Below are 25,016 nucleotides of genomic sequence, written 5' to 3'. Positions count from 1 at the left end.
AAGCCTTAATTTTTTAGATATAGTTTATGATTTATTTAATCCCAAAAAAAATCCGATTTGATTTGAAATAATACAGTGGAATTGATAAGAAAGAATTTAATGTAAAATTGTAAAATTCCATTCACACGGTTTTTTTTAATTTTGGCGTTTAGCCACTTTTCAAAAACATGATTATTGTCATGACATACCCTACATTTTTTTTTCGTGAGGCTTTTTTCAACATGTTTGGTTATCTCCAAAAAATTGAACTTAGCAAAGTTTTAAACTCTAAAATCAAGGAATCTTATAGAAACGGCGTGTAATTTTCTCTTAGTGTATTTTTTTTTTCAGAAAACCTGACAAATTTTCCTAAAAGCTTTTTCCTTTTTTTATTGATGCAACGTCTTCGAGATACAGCAATATCTACATTATGAGATATGTACAAGTTCATCAATATTTAAATATCATACACCCTTCTTAAATGTTGTAGTCGAGTGCAACTGGCTCTATTAACAGAAAAATTGATTATGGGTTATTTCACCCCAACTGTACACAAAAAAGAACAAATCAACTTTCTCTGATCAAGCTCATTTTTTTTTCTTTTTTCAAATGGCCATAACTTTGAAACAATGGTATCATCAATTTAATTATTGAAATCAACTGCAAGCTGATGCTGATGTAATAGAAAAGATGACTCTTATGTAAAATCATCTAGGGAACACGATGGCGAAGGTAAATTTAAAATTAAAACGCATGTATGTTGAGAAAATTGTATGTAATGTTTTCAATTGCACAAAATGCATCAAAGTTTGATTCCAATCGAAAATTTGATGACGCCATACAATTCAGCATCCAATTTCCTTGAGGTCATTATTTGTTTCAGTTATGGATATTTGAGAAAAGAGGTTTTTTGAAAAATTGGCGAAAATAGCAAAACTTCGGGCCGGTGCCAAAAAATAGGGGTGGCCCAATTTGCATCAAAATTGGAATTCTTACATGTTTTCATAGTATCAATAGCTCCACCAAATTTGAGCTTGATCAGAAAAATTTCGAGTGGTGTGTTACTTGGCGCTAAATAACACATCTGCAAAGTTTTATTGAAATCTGAAAAGGTTTGGAGCTGAAACTGTTGTATATTTTTGAAAGTAATACCCCGCAAATACTTTCAATATAGCGAAACCTTGCATGGTTTTGCCCAAGGTTACGCCCTTTTGAATAGTTACGGATTCTTTAGTTGTGTTTTTATTTTTCTGGAACAAGCAACACTGTTAATTATTTCCACTATTTTCCTCATAAAAAAACATAACATGCAAACGAAAGGTGCCAAACCCCCAACTCTACTTCACACTTGTGCCAAAAAGTCCGCGTGCCTCTTTTTCCTTCTCGCGCGCGCCAACAACAAAAGGGCAAACATAAGGATTTATGCTCATTTTAGTGCTTGGTTCTTGCTCAAGTGAAAGCTCCAGAGCACACCCAGCCAAGAAATACGAAAAGCGCCAGCTGTTATTTGGGCACAGTGTGAAGTAACTGTGTATGTGGGTGAGTGTTGCAAGTCTTCATGGGGGGAGAGCTCTGAAATGTTTTAATACCATGAACATTCAGAAGTCTTGAAAAACTCATTTTGTTCAAATGTGCTGACATATTACGTACAACATAAAAACCCACGAAGAAAAAAACGTAGCGGGTTCCTCGTGGGAATTGTATAATTTTGAGGAAGTCTTTGCGAGAAATTAAGTTAAAGTGTCCCTTGAAATTAATTTTTGTGACGAAGCAAGTGACACATTAAGAACTTTATCAACTTTTAGTGTAGAAAAAACTAATTTCGAAAAGCAAAAAGAAAATCATATAAAAACTTTCTATCTTTTTATCTTTAAAAATTTTCGTTTCTTAAAAATACATTTCAAACCTTAATCTATTTACACAGTACAAAGCAGCCCCTTAACAACCCCCTTTTTAAACATCGAGATGTTCTTTTTTGTCCCTTTTTCTTTGGTAGTTGGTGTTCCGTGCAAATTTGCCACCACCCTAAAACTTTTTTTTGTTGGCGTGAAAATTCCCATTACAATCAATTAACATTCGATGGTAATCAGGTGACTCAAGGATACCTTAAGGGGCTTGTTACCTTCTTTTTTGATGACATCTTTTTAAATATTAAATTCGGCGAATTTTCTGGTGATTTGAAACAAAGAGTATATAACAATTTTGCAATGAAACTTTTATGGAGAAATTATTACATTTCATTTCTATTTACTCTAAATAAATTTTAACTGAATTCATCCTTCAGTGTTGAAATTGTATTTTTCAATAACTGGTAATTGAATAAAATGTACAGAAACGCGCACACCGATGAAAGAAAATTTAAACTTCTCATATTTCCGTTCTGTAAAAGGTTCGTTAATGGTGCTGACTGGAAACTGCAGGAGAGCGAGCTGCGACAAAAAAAAGCCTTTGATATGTATGATAAAAAGAGCTGAAGCGCTGATCAGGTAGAACGTGCAGCGTTAGCTTGACATTTTAATTTAATGTCACTCATTCTTATGGATGGCACAGAAAGAAAATTATTAAAATAAGGTAATTCTGCACCAACTCACACAGCAGTTGCGCCGACCCCTCTTCGATTTTCGTGAAAGTTTTTTCAAGGGGTAATTTTGTACCACGAAGAAATATTTTCATGTTTATAATGCAAATGCACCATACTCATGAATAAATTCTTTCGTGAATCTCATATCATGAACATAATTCACTATTTCGGGAATTGATTTTTTCTGTGAACACTGTAAAAAAACATTGAAACAACTTTTTAAAAAGCACAATATTTTAAATTGAAACTCTATGTAAAAATATCCTTCTGGGTTGTTACACATGCGAAAAGTACATACATTTCCATTCTAGTGACCCCACGATTTCCATAGTTGTGTAACGAAAAGTGGTAAATGTTTACTATTTTTGTTGTATTTTTTTATGGAAAGTACGTTTTTTCACAAATGGGTCCTAAAATTAAGCTTAAATTTGAGATATTATTGTTCAAATTTATAAAGCTTATTGTTCTGAGTAAAATGACCCTTTTTAGGACCGCAATGGATTTAAAAATTGATTTTAAATCAATTAAAAAAAATAACTTTTTTTTTTGACAGAAAAGGTCCTACTTGACAGCCTGTTCCAAGGGAACCATAGTTGATCCATCGAAAAGGTGTTATCTTGCCAATTTATTTATTTTTGCATGAAAATGAAAAAAAGTGATCAGAAATGGTTTTTTTTAATCGTGATTCTTACCGTTGTTCATAAAAATGTGCATAGGGATTTATTGCCCCTGATCGTATAAATGTCCCATATGCATTTTCATCACTTTTGAGTTATTGATGCAGTTTAGTTCAAAATCGTGTCTCCTTTCAAAAGAGCCTACAAGAAAATCAGAAGGAAATCCAGTTTATTTCGCCAAAATTTAGCACGTAGCCATGTGTGTGGGACAAACTTTAAATGAGTTTTTCTCAGCTTGTTGTTTTTGCATATGGGGCATTTATGCGAACATGAGCAGTTTAGGACCCTATTATTGAAAACCCAGCATTTTTCGAATGTTTAAAAATGAGACCTCAGATACGAATCATGTCCAGGGACACGTTTTAGACAAAGTTTTACAAGTAATCGTAGGTTTGCTTATTACTTCTGTAAAAAAATTGAAAGTCACAAAAAAAAATTATGATTACGGTGTTTTGTCTTTTTCAGATCCAATCGATTACAATTTTTTTAATTTAATCAAATCCTAGCGCAGTCAATCTTGTTCTCTTTGTCAATTATTATCATTTGTAATGCGCCATTACATTAGAATGCATTGAAACATTACAAACGCTGAAGTGGCCAGGCCTACTGCGTAAATTGTACCGCAGAGAGAATTCGTTGAAGTTCACAACTCACCTAAATTTTTTTTTAAACTGCAACAAATCTTAGAAATAACATTCCACGGAATGTCGCACAGTAAAATTTTGCAATTGTTAATTTAATCTAATCGGTCTTTATCGGTGAAATCTGACGCAAATTTTAGAAGAAAGATAATGAAATTTTAGGTGGATAGGTCGACTAAGAGTCATAGAAGAAGATATAAAGGACGGAAAACTAAGTCAGCGAAGGGCCATTTGAGGAAGTATGTGTGTGTGATCAAGTCTTTTAGCCTTCTAATTTGGCTCTGTACAAGTACTGAGCGAAACACACAGTAAATGTACAGAGACAACTTATTCCTGCAGCGTCATCCATATGACTCCCGGACGGCCAAAAGAAATGATCGCACACCGCCTATACATACAACCGGCACGTTACTTTGGTTCTACCGATGACATTTATTGCGTTCGGATATTTCTGGGATGTGTCTTGAGCCTTGCTCTGGTAGCTTGGTATTCAAGACAAAGCCGTACTGCATTACCCTTGCGCTCCATAAATAGAACAGTTCTAATTTACTTTTCTTTTATCCGAAAACTTTTTTATTCCCATATTGTTTTGGTCACCGAGAACTGATGTTAATTTAATCTAATCGGTCTTTATCGGTGAAATCTGACGCAAATTTTAGAAGAAAGATAATGAAATTTTAGGTGGATAGGTCGACTAAGAGTCATAGACCAAAACAATATGGGAATAAAAAAGTTTTCGGATAAAAGAAAAGTAAATTAGAACTGTTCTATTTATGGAGCGCAAGGGTAATGCAGTACGGCTTTGTCTTGAATACCAAGCTACCAGAGCAAGGCTCAAGACACATTCCAGAAATATCCGAACGCAATAAATGTCATCGGTAGAACCAAAGTAACGTGCCGGTTGTATGTATAGGCGGTGTGCGATCATTTCTTTTGGCCGTCCGGGAGTCATATGGATGACGCTGCAGGAATAAGTTGTCTCTGTACATTTACTGTGTGTTTCGCTCAGTACTTGTACAGAGCCAAATTAGAAGGCTAAAAGACTTGATCACACACACATACTTCCTCAAATGGCCCTTCGCTGACTTAGTTTTCCGTCCTTTATATCTTCTTCTATGACTCTTAGTCGACCTATCCACCTAAAATTTCATTATCTTTCTTCTAAAATTTGCGTCAGATTTCACCGATAAAGACCGATTAGATTAAATTAACATCAGTTCTCGGAGACCAAAACAATATGGGAATTTTGCAATTGAAAAGGTTTAAACGCAAAAACATTATTCATCGCACCTTCTCCTCCGGTGAACCGTGAAATTAATTCTGAATTATTCCAGCCATAACAAACCTCGCCAGATTCTCCAATATATTTTTTTCAAACTCAATGAGCATTCCGCTTTCAGCGAAACCAGACTACTGACTGCGGTAGAGTAGGTGTTAACATAAAGAAATAAGTTTAGTCAGGTTAAAGATTGACGATTAATCACAATCAAAATATTGATTTCTACTGTTTTAAGAAATAACACGTAATGTGTCAGACTAGATTTGCGATTAGTTTTATTCCAAATAGAAATGAGTGGATCTGTAAAAAAACACTAAGGCGTCATCCATAAAGTATGTCACGCTAAAATCGGCCAAAATTAACCCCCCCTCCCCCCTATGTCACACTTTGTCACGCTGGCTCTGACCCCCCCTCAGAAAGTACGTCACGTTTTGTCGGACCCCCCCCCCTCCCTCCGCACTATCTTGTTTTTTGTACAATTTTACACAGTAAAAAAATCATGGTAATATTACATCTGGGAAGGAATCTTTTATGTAGGAAAAAATGTGTAATTTTACCACTTTTCTGGTGTAATGACACTTTTTGAGTCTAAATTGAGGTAAATTTACATCAATAAATCTGTAAAATTCAACCTTCAGAAATCACAGCTTCGAAATTTACAAATTTTTTTACTATGTGGCATGATTTATAAAAAGGATGATTTTGAAATTCGGAATTCATTTGAGAATGTTTTTAATTTTTACAGGTTGGGTTTGGATTTTTTAAATTTTGTTCAATGTTGTAGTGATAAAAATCACCGTCAAAGTTTTTTGAAGCATATTAAATCTATCATCAAAAACTCTGTTTCATAAAGCCTTGAATCGTGTTTGATTTATGAGTAAAAGTTATCAAACATTACATTTTTAAAGCTATATTTAAAAAAAAAAGTTCAATATTAAATAAATAGTCTAGCGTGACGTCACAGTCTCACGTACCCCCCTTCTCCCCTTTGTCACACTTGCGACAACCCCCCCTCCCCCCCTAGAGCGTGACGTACTTTATGGATGACGCCTAAACGTTGTTTCTGATTGACTACAATTACCTTATCCTGGATCAAACTGGCCGCCAAAATTAATAGATCCTTCCGTTTCCAACGGGCACCACCATGCCGAAATGATTTCGCACGAACGGTGGTAAAATGTAATAAAGTTAGTCCTTAATTTTGGCATCCCCCAGCTCGCAATCGCTGATTAATCGACTAAGCCTGTCTGGGTGCTGCCACAAAAAGTGAGGTTTTTTGTGGGATCGTTAAAAAGGATACTTTTAAGGGGTTCATCGGCGTCATCCGAAAGGGATTTCAAAGGATTCACGTGGAGGAGAGATGGAAGGGCATTTACAAACACTTTGACGATAATCTATTTGTGATTTAAGCAGCCTTACTTTTTGTGTAGGTTTTTATTCAAATTGGCAAAATTCACTGGAATTCATCTGGTTTTCGTTTTCAAGCGAATTCCCTCGAAATAAGCGGACACAAATATTTAGCAAACAAGTTTATTTGCTTCGAAACACGTAGAAAAACATTCCCCAGATTCCAGCGATACTGTCAGCGAAGATAACGTCTGGATCAACGTTGTGGGAGTGAGTTGTGGAAATCACAATCGCAAAAAAGGATACATTTCCCCCCCAGAACCAAACTACACACCGTACATTCTTGGTACCAAATCAGGGACACAGGCAACAATGCGGAAAGGAAATGTCGGAAAAGTCAACCTTCCGTGGAAGAAAAAAAAAAGTTCAAGGATCTCGGAAGGATCAGGGTGGGAGAGGGGGGTTGGCGACGGTATACAACAGTAAAATTGAAAAACGGGATCAACCCCCCAAGCTATTGTTTTGTGCTATCTCTCTTTTGAAGTTATTTTTCTCGAGCCAACCCTCCCGGTCGCATTACTCGTGTGATATCGAGAAACTTTTTTTTGTTCATGTCTTTTCTTTGTGATTGTCACTTGGGTTTTCTTTTTAATCAAGAGTGTTGGGTTTTCATGATGGTTCGAAATTTTACTACCGGAGATTATGCAAAAAAGTAACACAAAATCAAAGGGATTATACTGTTTGTGGTGTTTTCTGGTTGACAGGACTTGGGAATTTTGTTTCGAATGTTCTTTAGATATACAAACAATTTATAAGCAGATATATTCCAGAGTTTAGTTTTCGCGTTATTTTAATTGGATGAAATTTTACACAGTCCGACATAATTTTTTTTTTTGTGGTTCAACATCAAATTACATTAGGCATTCCAAATATATATGTATCAAGATTTTTTGAAGTGACTGTTTGAAGCAGATCTTTGACAACGATTGGGATTTTAAAAGATTAATTTCCACAAAAGTCAGATATTTTAAATTTTGAGAAAAAAAGAGATTGAAACCCCACAATTTTTAAACTATGTTGTCCATAAGGAATAGAGGGAAGAATCCATTTAAGAAAAATCATTAGGGATTCTGTAGACGGAGAATGCTTTTTGAATCGAATCTTTCTGAAAAAGATAATGCTTATCAAATCTATTGAGCCTAGAGCGTCAAATTTCCTAGGGTTACAAATTTCTCGGGAAACGGGAAATTTTCAACAAATTTTTCGGGAAATCCCGGGGATTCCCGGGAAATTTGAAATTTATTGAAAATTATCCTGATTCAGTTTCAGATTGATATTTTGTATCAAAATTGTATAGGAGCTGTCCTTTAACTGTCAAAATGAGTGTGAGGGATAACTGATAGCTTAAAAAAAATATTTTCTGTCTTTCAAATCGTGTGATGAATCAAAACTTCAACGATTTTTTTTGTTGAAAAGTTATATTTCTTTGATCAAAGTGTTTAAAAAGTAAGTTAAATAAGTCGATGTTCCACAACTTCCTTTTCTTTTGTCTCTGTGACCAGTTTGAGAAAATATGATTAAGTTTAACATATAGTTGAAATGAAAAAAAAATCATGCAGAAATTATGTTTTTTTTATGACTAGTATCTTCCACTGGTTTCATTTATGGTATGGTTTTAAATGTGTCAAATACTATTAAACAAATTGTACTAATTCTTCATGTAAAATCTTCTTTGGTTTATTTAATGATATCAACTTAATTTTTATTCAATTTGGTCTTGTTAAACAAAAACGTAAAAACAAACTTAGTATTGATCTTGGCGGGAAGAGGTTAATAACTTATTTTCAAATGACACAACATCAATTGTCTATAAAATGTTTACCAAAATTCTAAAAGTTTTTTTTATCTTACAATTTCGTAAATATTGTTGCCCAACAAATATGCAATATCTATTTCAAGTTTCAAATGATTCACAAATTTCCCGGGAAACGGGAAATATATTTTTTCGGGAAATCCCTGGAATTCTCGGGACGGGAAATTGGACGCTCTAATTGAACCGTTGCAAATATGTTTTAATTTTCATATCGATACATTTTTATTCTTATTCTAAAAATAAGATAAAAATTCAATTGTCAACTAATTTTTGGTATCCAATAAGCATAAGAATGGGAAACTCTGTATTGTTTCAAAAATATTGTTAATTTTAGTGTTTAACATTCTCAAGTTGATTTCACTATAATTTGAAACGTTTTAAAAATCTTCAGTAAATTTAACATATTATGTTCATAATTGGGGGTAGTTCTATAAAAGGAATAATATTTAATGACATTTAATGAAATAACACCGCCTAGGTTCAAGCTTCTTTTATGTGGAGGAAAAGGCAGTCTCAATAATTTTAAAAATAACATATTCTTTATTATCTTGATCTATTGGTCCAATTTTCGATGAACGAAACTTTTATTAAATCTTCGAATCTTTCAATGTAAATCCCAATTTTTAAATCAGTTCCAATATTTTGAAAGGCTTAAAATGCACATTTGAATACCAATTGATCAACTTAAACGTGTTGAATATGTCAGTTTTAACAAATTTGTCAAATTTGTATGTTACCTAAATAACCTGAATAAATTCACTTATTATGTGGAAAGATACGTCTTAACAACAATTGTGGGCTCGTATATCGATCATTCTACAAAGTGTTATGCAATACACACCACAATGAAACAACGGTTCCTGATAGTATTCCTTTGTTTCAAAACTTGTCATTATTTCCAACAATCCCACACCTCTACATACGTTTCCACCTCGGAAGAAGTTTGAACTTGATACAATTCAGCGCCGGTAAAAACAAAGACCGGTGCTCAAGAATGCGCTAGTTTCAAACAAAAACTTGCATTGTAAGAAAAATTAGCACTGCCAGCAGGAGGAAAAAATACCGTCCATTCAGTCATCCTGAATGCTAGCTCGCTCCTAACCGGCATCAACGCTCTCAATGTTCCCTCGAGGAAAGACGACCGGTTCCGCTTCCCCAGCGAGGATCAGTTATAACCTATTGCAAGAAGATAAAGCAGAAGAAAAGAGTCGACTTTTTCTGTTGTCAGTCAGCTTGCGTTCGACTCTCGAAATGCACTCACACTCACTCACACACATATACAATGCAGTGCCAAAGTCTTCTTGGATTGTGTTGCATTTTATGGTATGCGGGCATGACAAAACATTGAACGCAAAAAAATAGTTTCAGAGCAAAGAATCAGGTCGCTTCAATGGGGAAAGAGTCATTTTTCCTCTCGCAGATCCAGACACTGGGCAACTCTTCGTCTAGGGGAGAGTGAAGAATATAATTCAAAAAAGTACCTAATTTCGTAGACTTTAAATCTCATTCTTTTTTATTGAAGCAACCTATCAATTTTCTAAAAAATCGCAATTTCAAAAGATCCTATAGAAAATTTTGTAAATGTCCTTAACCGGGATGACATTGATAGGATTTCAATTTATTTTTGGAATATTTTCGAACTGTTAATGTTTTTTCTCAAGATTATTATTCTTAAAACATGTACTGGGGATGCCACACAAGGTCCATGCACTATCTTTGAGAAAAAAATTTTCAATGGTGCTTTAAAAATAGTTGCGTCATTTGAATTCTGGGGTGACTTTGGTAGTTATAGTTTTTCTTGTTAAAATTAGATTTAAGGTGTTCAAATTTTATTTCTACGTCAAATTTACCATCGCTAAGATTGATAATGTTAATATTTAGTTAACTAATTTATAAGATTCTCAATAAAACACATTGAAATTTTTGGTAGAATTGTTAAAAAGTCACAATTTTTCCTGAAATTTGTTCAAACTAGTTATGTTATCGATTCATATTGCATTTTAAACTGATACGAAGCACGAATCAAAAGTTTTCACATTTTATATTAAATTTATTATATACACATAATAAATATTTTAAATACACATAATATTTATTATTTACAAATTTATTTTACCTTCTCCTTATTGTCAAAAGAATCCAAAAATTTCCGAATTCATTTTTCCGATTCGAAATCATAATTCGGGCTATCAAAGTCACCCCGTTTTAGGGTACCCCTGACTCAAGGCGGTCTCAAAAAAACCAAAAAACTGTCGATTTCGTTTATTGGACCTTTTAAAAAAAATCCGGATGGGCCATTTTCCGAAAACTCACAGATCAGTTGCCCCGACCCCTCTTCGATTTCCGTGAAACTTTGCTTTAAATGGTAATTTTGGTCCCTGATCACGAATCCAAGGGCTTTTTTTGATATCTCGTGACGGTGGGGCGGTACGACCTCATCATTTTTCTGGATTTTTACTAAAACATGTTTTTCACTGAATTGTAGCTCGACCCCGAGAAGAGATAAAAATTTGGTTTTAAGTGACTCAATAAAAAAGTTTTAAAATAGTTTTGAATAGGCTGCCATTTTCCGTAACACAACTGTTAAAAAAAGTGAGAATGTCATTTTATGGAAACTTTTTTAATCTGCAATAATCCAGAGAAGTCCTTTTTCGTTAAAACAAACATTTTCATTTTAAAATTATGTATTTTTTGTAACATGGCAGGGATACTTTTTAGAGTGTATAAATGGTCTAAAAAGATGTAGAGCAGACAAAAACAAAAATGTTGGTGTATACAAACATAAAGGTTTTCATGTATTCTTTATGAGTTATAGAAAAAGTTTTTATTTTTTGAAAAAGCGATAATTTTGATTATTTTTGATCGGTTTTTCGCTTACTCACTCAACTTCTGGCCTTTGCGGAATTTTTGGCGATTTTTTTTGAACGCGAAAAAAAAGTTGGAACGATGTTTTTGATCGCAAAATTTACAGATTTGATCAAATTGAGTTCTGCAAAATTCTAGGATCACCTAGACATCCTAACAAATCACTGGAAAAAAGAATCGTCTTGATTGGGTGAGTTATGCCCGAGAACCAGCGAGTTGAAGTTACCGTACCAACTTTTTTGGAGCCTTGTTAAAAGATGTTGAAAAAGACCTTTCGAATTCATCTAAGAGAGTTGGAATTGATCATCTTCCCTTTGTCATAGAGTGCTCATATTAGGCATGACTTTATCTCATGTATAGACAAACAAACGCTGAAAGTTTCATCCAAATCGGAGCACCTCGAGACAACCTGTTACACACTTATGAAAAACTCGCACTTAATCTCCTTTGACTATAAGGCCATTACACATATTTTTAAAAGTTCATGTTGCCCTCCTTTTCCTTTTCGAATTATTAACAAAAGCAAAGGGCAAAAGTTATAAAAAGAAGATTAGTTAGTTTTAATTGAAATAGAAGTGAAATCAACTGCAAACAATTTTTAAAATTCTGCATTCATTGTACAAAATTGAATGCAAACATTATATCAAACATTTTATGAAATAAAAAGTTGTCATTTGTGAATTGTGGGTTTAGAAATTTTAGAAGCACTTTTTATTAACATGATAATAATCGATAAATGGCTCATTTGTCAACATCGAATTATGCTATTGAATTATACATCCATGCTTTATAAATAAAAACGCCTTTCAGTTAGTTCTAATTGAAACTTTTTTAAAACGATTTCTTTGAAAAAAAAATTGAAATTATTTCGAAATTAGTAACTGACTTCAGTTTCACAAATCGACCTATCTTTATATATTTTTTACTTTTCATTCATTCCCCAGGTCAAAAGAAGCCATTTGATATCATTGGTGTTCATACACGGCTTTATACAATTCTGCAAGCTGGTCATACAAAATAACATGCATGCAAAATATATTTTTGAAAAGCGAAAAGGGAAAAATTCTCATAGTTTTCCTCTTTAGACTCTGTTTATAGGACTGGTTGGTATAATATAGCTTCTCAAAGGTTCAAGTCTGTGAAAAAATATTTTTCTTGGTATCACCTATTTAGCACTCATTTTTCAAATTTTTAAGGTAAGCGTGGTTGCCTCTCACCCAGTCTGCCTGTGTTCGATTCCAGATGGTCCCGGTGGCATTTTTCGAGACGAGATTTGTCTGATCACGCCAACCGTCGAAAAAAAAAACGCCAACCGTCGAACGGGGAAGTAAATGTTGGCCCGGTCTAACCTAGAGGTAAGGTCGTTAGCTCAGTCCAGGTATAGGAGTCGTCTCCCTGGGTCCTGTCTCGGTGGAGTCGCTGGTAGGCAGTTGGACTCCAATCCAAAGGTCGTCAGTTCGAATCCCGGGTTGGATTGAAGCTTAGGTGTAAAAAAAGGTTTGCAATTGCCTCAACAATCAAGCCTTCGGACACTTAGTTTCGAGTAGGAATCTCGCAATCGAGAACGCTAAACCAATGCTGTAGAGCGAAGAATTTGTTTTTTTATCTCTCATTTCGTTCACTTGATCTTTTAAACTCTCATTCTGAAGGTTTCCCCCTCTCAGATGTACTGTGCTGTTTAAGGAGCAAGACACTTTTTCTAAAATAACTATTCAAAAATTTCTGAAATTGTGGTGAAACCACTTTCAAGATGACCCAAACTCCCTTTAAAAAGCATAGTGATGAACACATAGAATGTCACAGAGTGAGAGAATAACAAAAAAAAAGTGTACGCAAAGTGAAGCGAAAAGTTTTCACTCGCTGAACAATTGGTTTATTGTCTGAATGAAAAAAGAGGAAAACGAAGAACTACCATTGTTATGACTAGCATACATACCTTTCTGACGCGCTCACTTTTTTCGCTTCAGTCAACTCGCGTCACATAGAAATGCCACGCTCTTCTGTTCCTTGCGCTGCTTAGCAGGGGGTTGGCACGCCATTGCACGTCAACTTTTCACGAGAGCAATAAAAAATCAATCACTTTGTTGAATGTTGTGCTTTCCCATTATTATAATCTTTGGAAGAGAAAATATGACCATTGTAAACCGAGCGCGCTTTCACCGAGTGGAGTTTGGGCGAATTTGACGCCACCTCACTGTGGAGGGGTTGTGATTTTCCTTTAAAGCCCCCTGTACACACTGAATAGCGTCCCACAACCCTCCCATCAACCATTCATGTTTAATGGCGTAATTCAAGCTCTGTTGGCCAACGGGGCCTTGTGCCAGGAAGAGGACGACGAACATAAGGCGTCATCCATAAAGTACGTACGCTCTTTTACCGTAGGTGTGACAAGATGTGACGAAGGGGGGAGGGGGGGTTTGCGAGACTGTGACGTCACGCTAGGTTTTTTTTTTATGATTGCATAATATTAATTCGAAATGTACACAATTAAATTAAATCCTCTTTTCTAAAATTGTTTGCTTACTATTATTTAGAAGTACCGTCATCAGGGGTGACATTGGATCTGGGGGGTGAGATTGGGTCATACAAATTTCTGCATTTTTGTATGACCCAAACTCACCCCCAGACCCAATGTCACCCCTGATGACGGTATCACATTATAATTTATTATATAGTCACATTTTTTTCAGCTGGAACTTCAATATTTTGCAAATTCATAAGAAAACTGCTATAAATGGTTTGAACTTATTAGATACAAAGCTGTGAAAAACAGTTTTCAAGATTTTGTAATACTTGAATGTTATACCAGGTCTTCTAATTTTTAAAAGATACAAAACTGTTTTTTTTATATCGCAATGTTTATTCTAAAAAATGAATAATTAGACAACTTTTTTTTCATATTAAAATTGACAAAAATACCAAAATTATGAGAGTTTAAAGATATAAAAAATCCCATCGAAAACAAGGGGGGAGGGGTCTGGCAAAATGTGACGTACTTTTTGAGGGGGGGTTCAACCTTGTGTGACAAAGTGTGACATAGGGGGGAGGGGGGGTTAATTTTGGCTGATTTTTGCGTGACATACTTTATGGATGACGCCTAAATAATATTGCATCAATTTGCGGCGCGTTTCCGAGCTTAATTGGCATTATTTTCTTACCCGATTTTTTACCGTCCGTTTTTTTCCACAGGCATCCAGACCCAGCAGGACGACAACGTGACGCAGATCATCACACTGGGGCCGGACATTTCCTACAGCATACGCCACGTGGAGGAGTCCTGGCATCATTTAATTAAATCCGACGACACAAAAAAGCTCAAAGAGATTGCGGTGTGCAATTTCGACTTTCTACTGGCGGCCGTAAGCATGTTCTCCTTTTAATTAACTCCTGCTCCTTCTGCTTCTACGAAACAATTTTCATTTTCCAAAAACCATCTTTGAAATGGCCACCACCACATCTGTTGGTTAACTTTAAATTTTGTCTCCCCTGTCTGGTTCTGTCAACAGGTGCAAACGGTGTCAATAAGCTACCTCAGGTGCTTAATTGAGCACGTGCGGTGCTACATTCTGGACCGGGACATCGAACTCGTGTACTACACCATCCGGAAGTCGAGCGACGTGCTCACGCGGGACCCGATGCAGCTGGGGGCGCAGGTAAGGGATCCTGGGGAGTGGCCAATTTCGGGTAATCATCTTGTTTGGTTTAATTATCTGCAATGCTGCTTCAATCACTAGTGGGATATTGCTGAAATCTTTACACATTCTCCTCGGAAAAATTCTCTGTTTTTGCACAATTAAAATTTATTCCAGCGATTCTCCTAGAAATCTTTCTCTTTTTTCTAATTTTTTTATTGTATTTTTTATTTGTCTCAAACTTTGAAAAGTTTCGATTGATACAAGTTTCACTGCAAAAACTAAACAGTCGTCCATAAAATGGCATCTAAATATTCTTCAATCTGAATCTAGAGAATGGATTGTGTAATGAATCAGAACATCAAGTTTTCGGAAATATTAAAGGACAATTCGGGAAAAAACACTCTAGCTCTGCTAATTTCTTTATTTTGATTTTTAACAAAAATCAAAAACACAATTTTATTTTTTATATGTTTTACAGGATCAGTCAAGTAGTAGTAGTGACCAACCTAGGGCAAAACATATTTGGCAGTAATACCAATTTAAAAATATAATTATATATTTTGGCACAGATTGAATAAAGGTTAAAAACATTTCATTGTTCAATGCAAAATCATATTTGAATTCAAACATTAGCTTACAGAAATTTTGATAGAGTGCACAGTTTACAACATAAATCCAATCCATGATTTGGAAAAAAAAAATCATTACTATTTTTCCAACATTGATGCAATATTCATGGTTGTTCAAGTCTGAACATATTTTTTTAATAATTCAGAAAAGTTTCTGAGTTACAACCATTAAATGAAACAAGAAAATTAGGGTTTTTTCGGTCATGACCCAAATAACACCATGCAATTTTTTTAAATCAAGACCAACATTTGAAAAGGGACTAATTTTTTATCTTATTTATTTTGAGTTAAACTACTATATCAAAAAACTATGTTTAAGAAACTATGATAACAAATAAAAAATCGCTCTAACAAGATTCTATTAACACTTAAAAAGTAAATTAATTTAAAAAAATAGTTCGTTATAATTCAGCCATTTCATATAAAAGTTATGATTCAGCCATTTCATATAAAAGTGATGGCTTTAGTCATTTGTGTTCGTATTATTCAATATTTTTAATGTTATAATTTTATTTTTTCCCAAATCAAAAAAACCGATGAAAAAGAATTTAAAAACATTTTTTTGTTTTTAAAGCTTCGTGTTCGGCTTCATTTGTAAGGAGAATCCCTTTTTTCAAAATCTATTTTTCTGGCAATAAATGCTCTTAATCTGGAAAATGAAACACAGCTCCATACGGATAAATCTCCCATGGGTCATATTGATTCATAAAATTTGGCATACGCCACTGTGAGCCATGTAAGGAAAGTCCAAAGGGTGGTCATTTTCGACTATTTTCGCAAAAAAAATCTAAAAGAAAATTTCAAAGTCGTTTTGAATAATGTTAGCTTCCTGGAATGCAAAAGAAGAGTGATTTCATATTGGAAAAAAAAACGCCATTAGTTTGAAAATCTAGTTTAACATTTGATAAAGTATTATCAAAACATAAAATCCGGTTTAGACGGTGTTTGGACCAATGATATCATTATCCGGTTCCTCGTGAATTAATTCATTTATTGCTGGCAGCTTTAACCTTCTTGGTAATTCGCTGTCCAAGCAGTAGTTGCAAAATAAGTATTTCGATTTGACCTAAATATTGGAGTGGGGGTTCTTTGTCCCAAATAATTGGTATTTTTTTGTTTGGTCATTATGGTGACCTACCCTGTGTAAAAGAGGTCCAAAAATGACAATTTTCGTCAATTTTCTAAAAAAAAACAATTTTTCCAAAAAATATAATTTTACGTAATTTCAACTGATTTTAGCTTTCTTGGACGCAAATTATAGGTGATAAGCTGGACTTTCGAAGATAAATAGTTTGGAGTTTCAAAAAACTTGTATAACATTTTAAAAAGTCATATGAAAACTTCAAATGCTGTTTAGACGGTGTCCGGACAAAATAGGCTATTTCTGGAAATATTTTTATCGGATTCCTTGGGAAATTTTAAGTAACATACTCAAAAATGGAAGAATTTCATTTACAGGATTCCGAAATATGATTTTTTGAAAATAAAAACCTGGGTTTTCCGACACACCGCGTGCAAAAACGGGAAAATTTCGAAAAAAAGAGAAAGAACTACCTTTTTTCAGTAAAACTGCGACGTCACTAACGTTAATGACCAATTTTGAGAATGTTACGTAAAATTTTCCAAGTAATCCGATAAAAAATATTTTCAGGAATAGGCTCTTTGGTCTGGACACCGTCAAAACATCATTTGAAGTTTTCATATGATTTTTCAAATGTTGGGCTAGATTTTGATGCTCAAAACTATTTTTCCTTGAAAGTCCCACTAATCACATTTGCTTCCAAGACAGCAAAAATTGGTTCAAATGACATGAAGTTAAGATATTTTGATAAATGTTTGCTAAAATTAACAAAAATTGTCATTTTTCGGACCACCCTAACACGGCGTAGGTCACCCTAATGGCAAAACAAAAAAAGGGTCTTATTATTTGGGACAAAGACTCCCATCCAAATTTTGAGCCAAATCCAAGTCTTTTTTTTGTATAACTTTCATATGGAACTGCTGTAGAAAAAACTCTGTGCATTATAACGATGCATTTTGTACAAACTTTAAGACTATCATTAAATGAATAAAGACATTCCTGACATGGATTTAAAAAATCATGTCGGCTTATCATTTTTTCTTTGGAATAAGCCATAAAAATGGTTGTTTAAATATTGAAATCTTCAATTTGAATTTTTCCATGAGGACCAACAGTAATTGAAATCCAACTACTTTAGTTCTGTTTCACTTATCTTTCAAGTCTCCTCTACTCAATTTGCCAGTTTTAACTGCTATGTGTTTTCCCTAACAAAAACTGATCTCCTTAATATGCATTCGAGGTTAATTCTCGGGTTAATTCCTGTTCACATTTGATGTATTCTTTATTCATTGTCTAATTTATTTATTAATTAAAATATTATTTTAATCGGCTCCTAAAGTTGTCATTAATGCTATCTAAGCTTATATGATATTATTTATCCTTTATCACAAAGCTTTTTTCATAAATTATTGCCTATATTTTTAATCTACTTCATACAGCTTTTACTCTTCTTTCCTTCAACATACAATTATTCTTTCAGTAGCGAACTTTATGTAGTATGCTTTTTCCTTTATTGTCTATTGTTTTAATCTACGCCCTTTTCTTCAAACAAGTAAGGTTTGAGTCCTTACTCAATATATTGAATGATCAAAGTCACACACATAACATTATTGTACTTTTGATAATTTTTTGAATAACATGCTTAGGTTCAAAACATTATAACAAAACACCGCGACAGAAGAAATAGCAACAGATTAACACGACTCAACATTAGGCAAGATTTCAGGAGAAAACAATACACTGTAAATAACAATTAGTTTTTGAATTCAAACTAAAAATTAAACAGTTTTTTGCTTTACTGAAAATTGATAGGCACACTATAAATGGTTAGGCGCTTATACTTACATCAAACCCTACGTAATGTACCACCCCCGGCCGAGTTAAAATGCGTAACCGGAAAAGAAGGTGTGCATGCCTGGCACGAACACTCAAAGCGTGTTCTAGCGTGTTGCTCGTACTGACTCAGAGCAAGGGTAAGATGTAGGTGTAAGGGCAGTGCGTGTTCGTCGGGAACCTGGTGCATAAGATCGGTCAAGGCCCGTTCTTACACTGAAAATTGCGAATTGCGAATTGCGAATTGCGAGGACCAACAGTAATTGAAATCACTCAAGTTGATAAAAAACCCCCTTTCATGGAACTCCTCTTCCAAAGATAAATAAACACAAAAATATAAACACCTCAACAACTCACCTAACCCGAAGCTCTGCACCCGAAAGGACTAAATTGATTAACTTTTTCCCGCCGTCCCTCCTCCATTTCTCCTCCAATTTCAGCTGATATCCTGGCTCAAGTCGGTGGCAGCGCACGAGGGTCCCCAGGCGCTGCTCAGCGTAACGGTTCAATCAGCGACGGCCTGGTGCGACGGGTACACGGTACCGCTGCTGGTGCCCCTCACGGGATGGCTTCCGGTGCCGCTGCCGTCGCAGATCCGCTGCATGACCGTACCGGGCCCGGGACCGGTTCGGTGTATCGAGGTTTCGCCCTCCAAGCAGCACCTAATCCTCTCGCCCAAAGTGGGCGACCCGCAGCTGTGGCACATCATGAGCAACAGTTTGGTTCACACGTTCAAGGGTAAGTTCTCGTGGGGTCGGGATTTAATTACAAGATAATAACCGTCAAAAAGGGGAGGCGGGGTGGGCTGGTACAAACTTTCTATGGCTATAAACATAACTTCCGGCGCTGGAATGGGATAGGCCTTTAATTGCAGCTCATTCGCACGAATGATACGGTAGACTGTGTGAAAATTGCTGAATGCTCATCAGTAGAGTTAATCTTCGTGCACAGATATAGCACGCTGTACTGGGTAACCTAACGAAGCTGACAAGAAAATAATCACTGCGAAATGAGCAAACACAAGATCAAACGAGCTTGCTTGTCGTTGGCGATGGCCCTACAGGCAGACAGTCAAGAGCAGGCCAACCTGGTCTGTTGAGATGAACTCCTCTAGTCTAGAGGTTCTAGACTGGTGGTACAGCTTCGTCTACCTTTCTATAAGAATGTTTACAGTTTTATATAATGCACCTCTTGTTAGCATTGAATGCGTTTGATGTCACTGGTCACAAGGATTTAAATTATTTGTTCTGTTTAATATTTTGTTATGGGCTGTAATTTAACAATGCTACCAATCAATTTGATTATGGATCCTAGATAAATTTGAGATTATCAATCATAATCAATTAAAAAAAATCTGTGTACCTTAAATGTGTGGAAAGATGACAAATAAATTGATTTATCCATAAATTAACCAAAACTAACCAAACTTTTCATTTCAGTTCAACTTGGTAGTGTTTTACACTGCGGTTATCATAAATAAAAAAAATAATAAAGAAATTGCATGAAAAGTTTTCAATTGTGCAAAATGAATCAATATTGGATTCCGTTGATGATGGGATTTGATGACATTTTTTAAGTGGTCGGGTTTTAATCTATAATTTTATGCTTCCATGAGTCACTTTATGTTTTTAAGGCTTTTATGAAGTAACTTTTTTTAAACTTTTTTAAAAATAAAAAAAATTGTTGGCTGATTTTTTTAAATAAAATTATCAACAATTTGTTCGAATTTTTTTTAAGTGTCCATACGCGAATTTGTTAATATTTTTCATTTTGCTAAATATGGAAATTTTTAGTTCAATTTTGTCAAGTACATTATTTTGGCCATGAAATGTGATCTTTCCACAAAAAAAAAGTTAGGTGAAAAATTTGAAAGTCGATTCTTTTGATTATTGGTTTTTCAATAATTAAGGGGTTACATACATGTAAATCGGTAAAAATGTCAAGGGTTGGTACGAGCACACACTCAAACTTTTTTAAAATTTGTTTTCAGGGTATTAAAATATACAATTTGAGCTATTACCAACATAGTTTTCAAGATATTTGGTTGCATCATTGTCGAGATATAGCTATTTGAAGTAAGCAGTTTCAAAAAACGGGTGCCACGATATCTCAACACTGCGTTGACCAAATTGACTCATAATTTTGGTGAAGACTCATTAAACCGGTCCCGTGTGCATGACGAAGGCCGAGGCCGTAAGCTGACAGCCAATTTTTACTGATTTTTTCTTACAAATCTATGTTATTATTATAACAGCTAATCTGGGTGTTATCAAAACAAGTTCTGATTTCCTGACTCTAACAGAACTTGAACTTTTCCAGTTGTTTCCACCTGCTCGGGTATTTTCCGAAAATTTGGGATTCTTAAATTTTTTGATAGTACAGAACAGCTCCACCAAATCAGACAAAGTCGATTTCGAGTGTCGTTCTTCAAATTAAATTGTTTTTTAGTCATTGTCTTGTTTGTGTTTTATAACTTTTGAGAACAATGTTACACTCTTTGGATTAGGTAACCTTTTGTTGGAATTTGCAATTTTAAATGATTTTTAGGAAGGGCTGTTATCAATAGTACGAAACGAAATTAAATGCTAATGAAATTAATTTAATCGAGTTGAAAAATAATGTAGAAGTTATTAGATGTTTGTGTCGTAATCAAATTTAAATAGATTTAATCTAATAAAAAAAAATAAAAAATCCACTTCAAAACTCCAGTTATAAAGCAGTGTAACAATCATCCATTTAACCTTGACAACCGGTCCCCCAACGCATCTGCCAGCAAGTCTCAGTCACTTAACCCGCAATGAAAAAAGTATTTTATTGCCTTAAAGATGACATCGCCTGAGTACGTCCTTAAACACCAGCAACTTAAATCCTACAATATTGCGCCACCCCCATCGCCGCAACCACAACCAGCCACGTTTATGGCCATTTTCACAGTCGAGTGCGTTAGTTCAAGACCTCCCTCCCTCCCTACTTTGGCGTTTTCAGAATACGCACCTGTTACACACGGCTTCTAGGTGGGGGCGGTTGGCTCGGGAAGCCAAATTGCATATATTTTGCCATAGAAAGTTGTAATAAATATGCCCGAAAATCCCCCTTTTGCAAGTTTGGCATTTCTATCCCTGCCACACTGGTTGGGGAATATTGAGGATATGTTTGAACGTATTTTTGGGGGGGTCGGACTCCAAACCTTAAGCCCAGTAGTTTTTTTTAGAAGAAATATGAAAGAGTTTTCGATGCTGCTATTTATGTATTTCTCTCTAGCGACCTTTTTAGCCCCAGGGGGAACCAAAAAAGCTGCCTTTTTTTTGCTCATTTTAGTCGTTTAGCTGTAGAATTTCAGCAAAGCTAAACTGTATGCTGTATCGTGCTTTAACAGTACAGTAATTTTATTACAATAAAGGTTCAACGGAAATTCTAGCACTGTTTTTTTTAGCACAATCTGGTTGTCAATATCCAAGGGACCGTCGAGGAAGAGAATCATCAGTTTAGAGAACGATGCAAAATGAAGACTCGATTGAAAATATGTTTTTCTTGATACACAGCTATGGAAGAGAATCATGGCAACGTCCAGCAAACAAAAACAAGCTAATGTCAAACACCATTCAAAACTTCGTTTCGCAAAGAAAAATGTCTATGCAAGCCATGAGATAGTGAGATATTGACAACCGGAACAGATTTTTAAAGCAAACAGAATCCAAGGGACCGTCGAGGAAGAGATCCTTCAAGCAAGAGAAAATATCGAGGAATAAAGAAAATCGAAGTATGCAGTTTGAAGGGACTGAAGAATTCATCGATAGTTGGAGCAATATTGATATCGAGAAGATCGACAGCCAGAGAGTCGACTGTAATTATTTTCTGACGTTCCGAGAAAACGCGTTTAAATGTTTGACCTTGAATGAACAAAAACTAGAGCACGCAATGTAAACAATAACAAACACGTTTTGTTTGGTTGACCATTCTGTGCATTGTTCCAAAGTTTGGTTGAATTTGGTTGTCGGAGTCCAGAGTTATAATTACACATCTTTACGGTAGTCAGGCATGTACGTGTGTCAAAATATATATGTTTTACGACTCACAATATCAGTCTATTCTTCTACAAGAACATGCAAAATGTTTTACAATTTTCAGATGATTCAAAAGCCCATAATTTGATCTTAAATCATCCACTGTCCAGAACACACAAATGCTCACTCTCCACACACGTGCCAGCAAATGGTAGTGCAAGCTAATAACGCTCGAAATGATGAAGCAAATGACCATAAAAGTCCCCCGAGTTCCTTTTCTGCCATCTGCTCCGAGAAAGTAAGCCTCCGGCCTACGAGAAGAAAAAAGCCCATCCCGTTTATGTCCGCATTGGCCGCAGAGAAGAATCGGTTCAAGCACACTTCCCTCTCCGTGATGCCATGAAACGAAATTGGCCGTAGATCAACAGGTTCTTTTGCACATTTTTCTTCCTTCCCCCTTTTATGGGCCCCGGACTAATAAGTATTCATTTCCCTCGTCTGTTGCGTACGAGTTGCTGCAGCCCCAGGCCAGGCAGAATGGCGTTTACTGGAAACTCATTCGGAAGTACAAGTTTGCCCCACCCCCATCAAATGGGGGTGGAAAAAAAAGTTCAACAGGCTTCCAAATGGCTCCCAGCACAATGAACGTGTTCGTCCGGCAGCAACACGTGTCAACTCTGAGCTGTAACTTTTACCCCAGGAGTACTTTGCCAGGCTCAATTATTTCAATTTTTGGAAGTTGAAATGAATCCTTTCCATTGTTGAAGTAACGCGAAAGATTTTCAACTCATTTAAACTTTCTTATGCAGGAAAAGTTCGAGCTGGCTGTGTTCACCTGCTGTTGAAAAGCCAATTTAATCAGCTATCTCAAATTCTCAATCTTGGCTAATTCGATAAATTTAAATTTTCAATGAGAAAGTGGATCACGTTAAAAGGTTGATCAGCTTAGGTGCGTGGTTGAAAATTTCACTCTGCTGCTTAAATATTCATACACGGGGAAGATTGCTTTCGCTCGCGTTGCTTTTACACAGAATACGTTAAACTGCGACGCGCAGATCAATGACGGGAGGCTTGCGATGCGAACTTGGAAAATGTAGGTTGTCCATATCGACGCTATTTATATTATATCGTTCCTAGTCCCTACAATGTGGGTCCTAACCTTATCTGACGAAATTTTGAATTTAATCGAAAAAAAATCAGGATCTGCCTATTGGGAATGAACCATTCTTCTTTCTATAAAAGTAGTGTTGTTGTTTTCTATAAAACCCTCCCTTTAAACACCAAGATTTCGTGTTTGAAACCTGCCAAAAATGTTATAAAATAAATAGAAATTAGTTATTTATCTTCGAAAATTTTTTGGTGTTTAAACTTACTTTTTACTCAAGTGTTTAAAAACGTGGGGTTTTCTTATATCATAGATGTTTAGGGATCAAAAGATCGAAAATTGTATGCCCTTTCCGATGGTGTATAAAGTAGCTTGCGAAACATGGACCAGTTTGGATGCCGGAGGATTTTCCAACGACGTAATTCCGGATTGGTACGATATTTCACGAAAAATCTATTCTATCGTTCCGTATGCCCCATAAACGCTGTTATATTCACTCCAAAATATTTATTTAGCTATTCTATGATAATATATTGACATTTAACCTTTTAAGCTTTTAACCCGGGTGACATAAGAGCATCATGAAAGTTATCGTTACTTTTGACCTTTGGCACTTACAGCCAAAAATGGACGTCCGGTGGTGACCACTACTTTCGAAGGAAAAACCCGCATAAAAAAGTACCATATAAAAACTTTTTTTCATATGGTAATTGAACTTTAAACTATATTGTTACTACCATTTCCAAAAATGTTTGACTACTAATTTAAAAATGGTATTTATATGGTTGGCATGAATTTTTACTATCTCACAAATGGTTTAACCATCTGGCATAAGGGTGGTTAGCAATGGTAACCTTAAAAAACTCAGTACTATTTTCGTCAAAAAACTATTTGTTGTATGGTAAATAAATGGTTTAAGTACTATTTGGCAAAAAGTAACCTTAAATCAAACAGTTCACAAATAGTTTAATACAGTTAAATTTTAATTTTGGGAAATTGAAAAACGATTTCACAAATAGTTACCATTTCTCAAAGTGTCATTGTATGATCCAATATGGTAATCAAATGGTAATTTTTTATCCGGGAAGTTACAAAATTGGTGTTTTATTTTCCCCCTGACATTTAATAAATAAATCAAAAAACTAACTTAATCCACTTATGTGGTTGATGCCTTCCTCACTCTTTACCAATAATGGGTGATATGATGGGTTTGGACAAAAATTTAATCTATTTTTTAAGATCCGGAATAAAAAAGTACACAATCACTACATGTAATGTAAATCAACAAAAAATTCCGAGGTTGGTATGAGCACACACTTAATTTTATTTAAATTCTGTTTTCAGGGCGTTAAAATATACATTTTCATCTGTTATCAAAACAAATTTGAAGACATTTGGTTGTGTCATTGCCGAGATATAGCTATTTGTAGTTAGCTGTTTCAAAAAACGGGTGCCACGATATCTTAACACTGCCTTGACCAAATCGG

The 25,016-nt window shown here is 35.1% G+C and overlaps 1 protein-coding gene across 3 annotated transcripts in view; it reads left to right on the top strand.

Moving 5' to 3' along the window:
- Positions 1-25,016, top strand: part of LOC120418538 (protein qui-1) — a 178,414-nt gene that overhangs the window by 111,493 nt on the left and 41,905 nt on the right. For all 3 annotated transcript variants that reach the window (XR_008212356.1, XM_039580974.2, XM_052709388.1), the window contains exons 12-14: positions 14,432-14,601; positions 14,749-14,895; positions 18,861-19,158. Coding sequence is in view for 2 of the 3 variants with exons in the window: in XM_039580974.2 (XP_039436908.2) it covers positions 14,432-14,601; positions 14,749-14,895; positions 18,861-19,158 (615 nt within the window). In the remaining variant the exon portion in view is untranslated. The remainder of the gene's footprint in view (positions 1-14,431; positions 14,602-14,748; positions 14,896-18,860; positions 19,159-25,016) is intronic.

This window comes from Culex pipiens, chromosome 3 (assembly GCF_016801865.2).
Source record: "Culex pipiens pallens isolate TS chromosome 3, TS_CPP_V2, whole genome shotgun sequence".
NCBI lineage: Eukaryota > Metazoa > Arthropoda > Insecta > Diptera > Culicidae > Culex > Culex pipiens.
The sequence above is the reverse complement of the archived record's forward strand: the minus strand, read 5'-3'. Positions and strand labels throughout refer to the sequence as shown.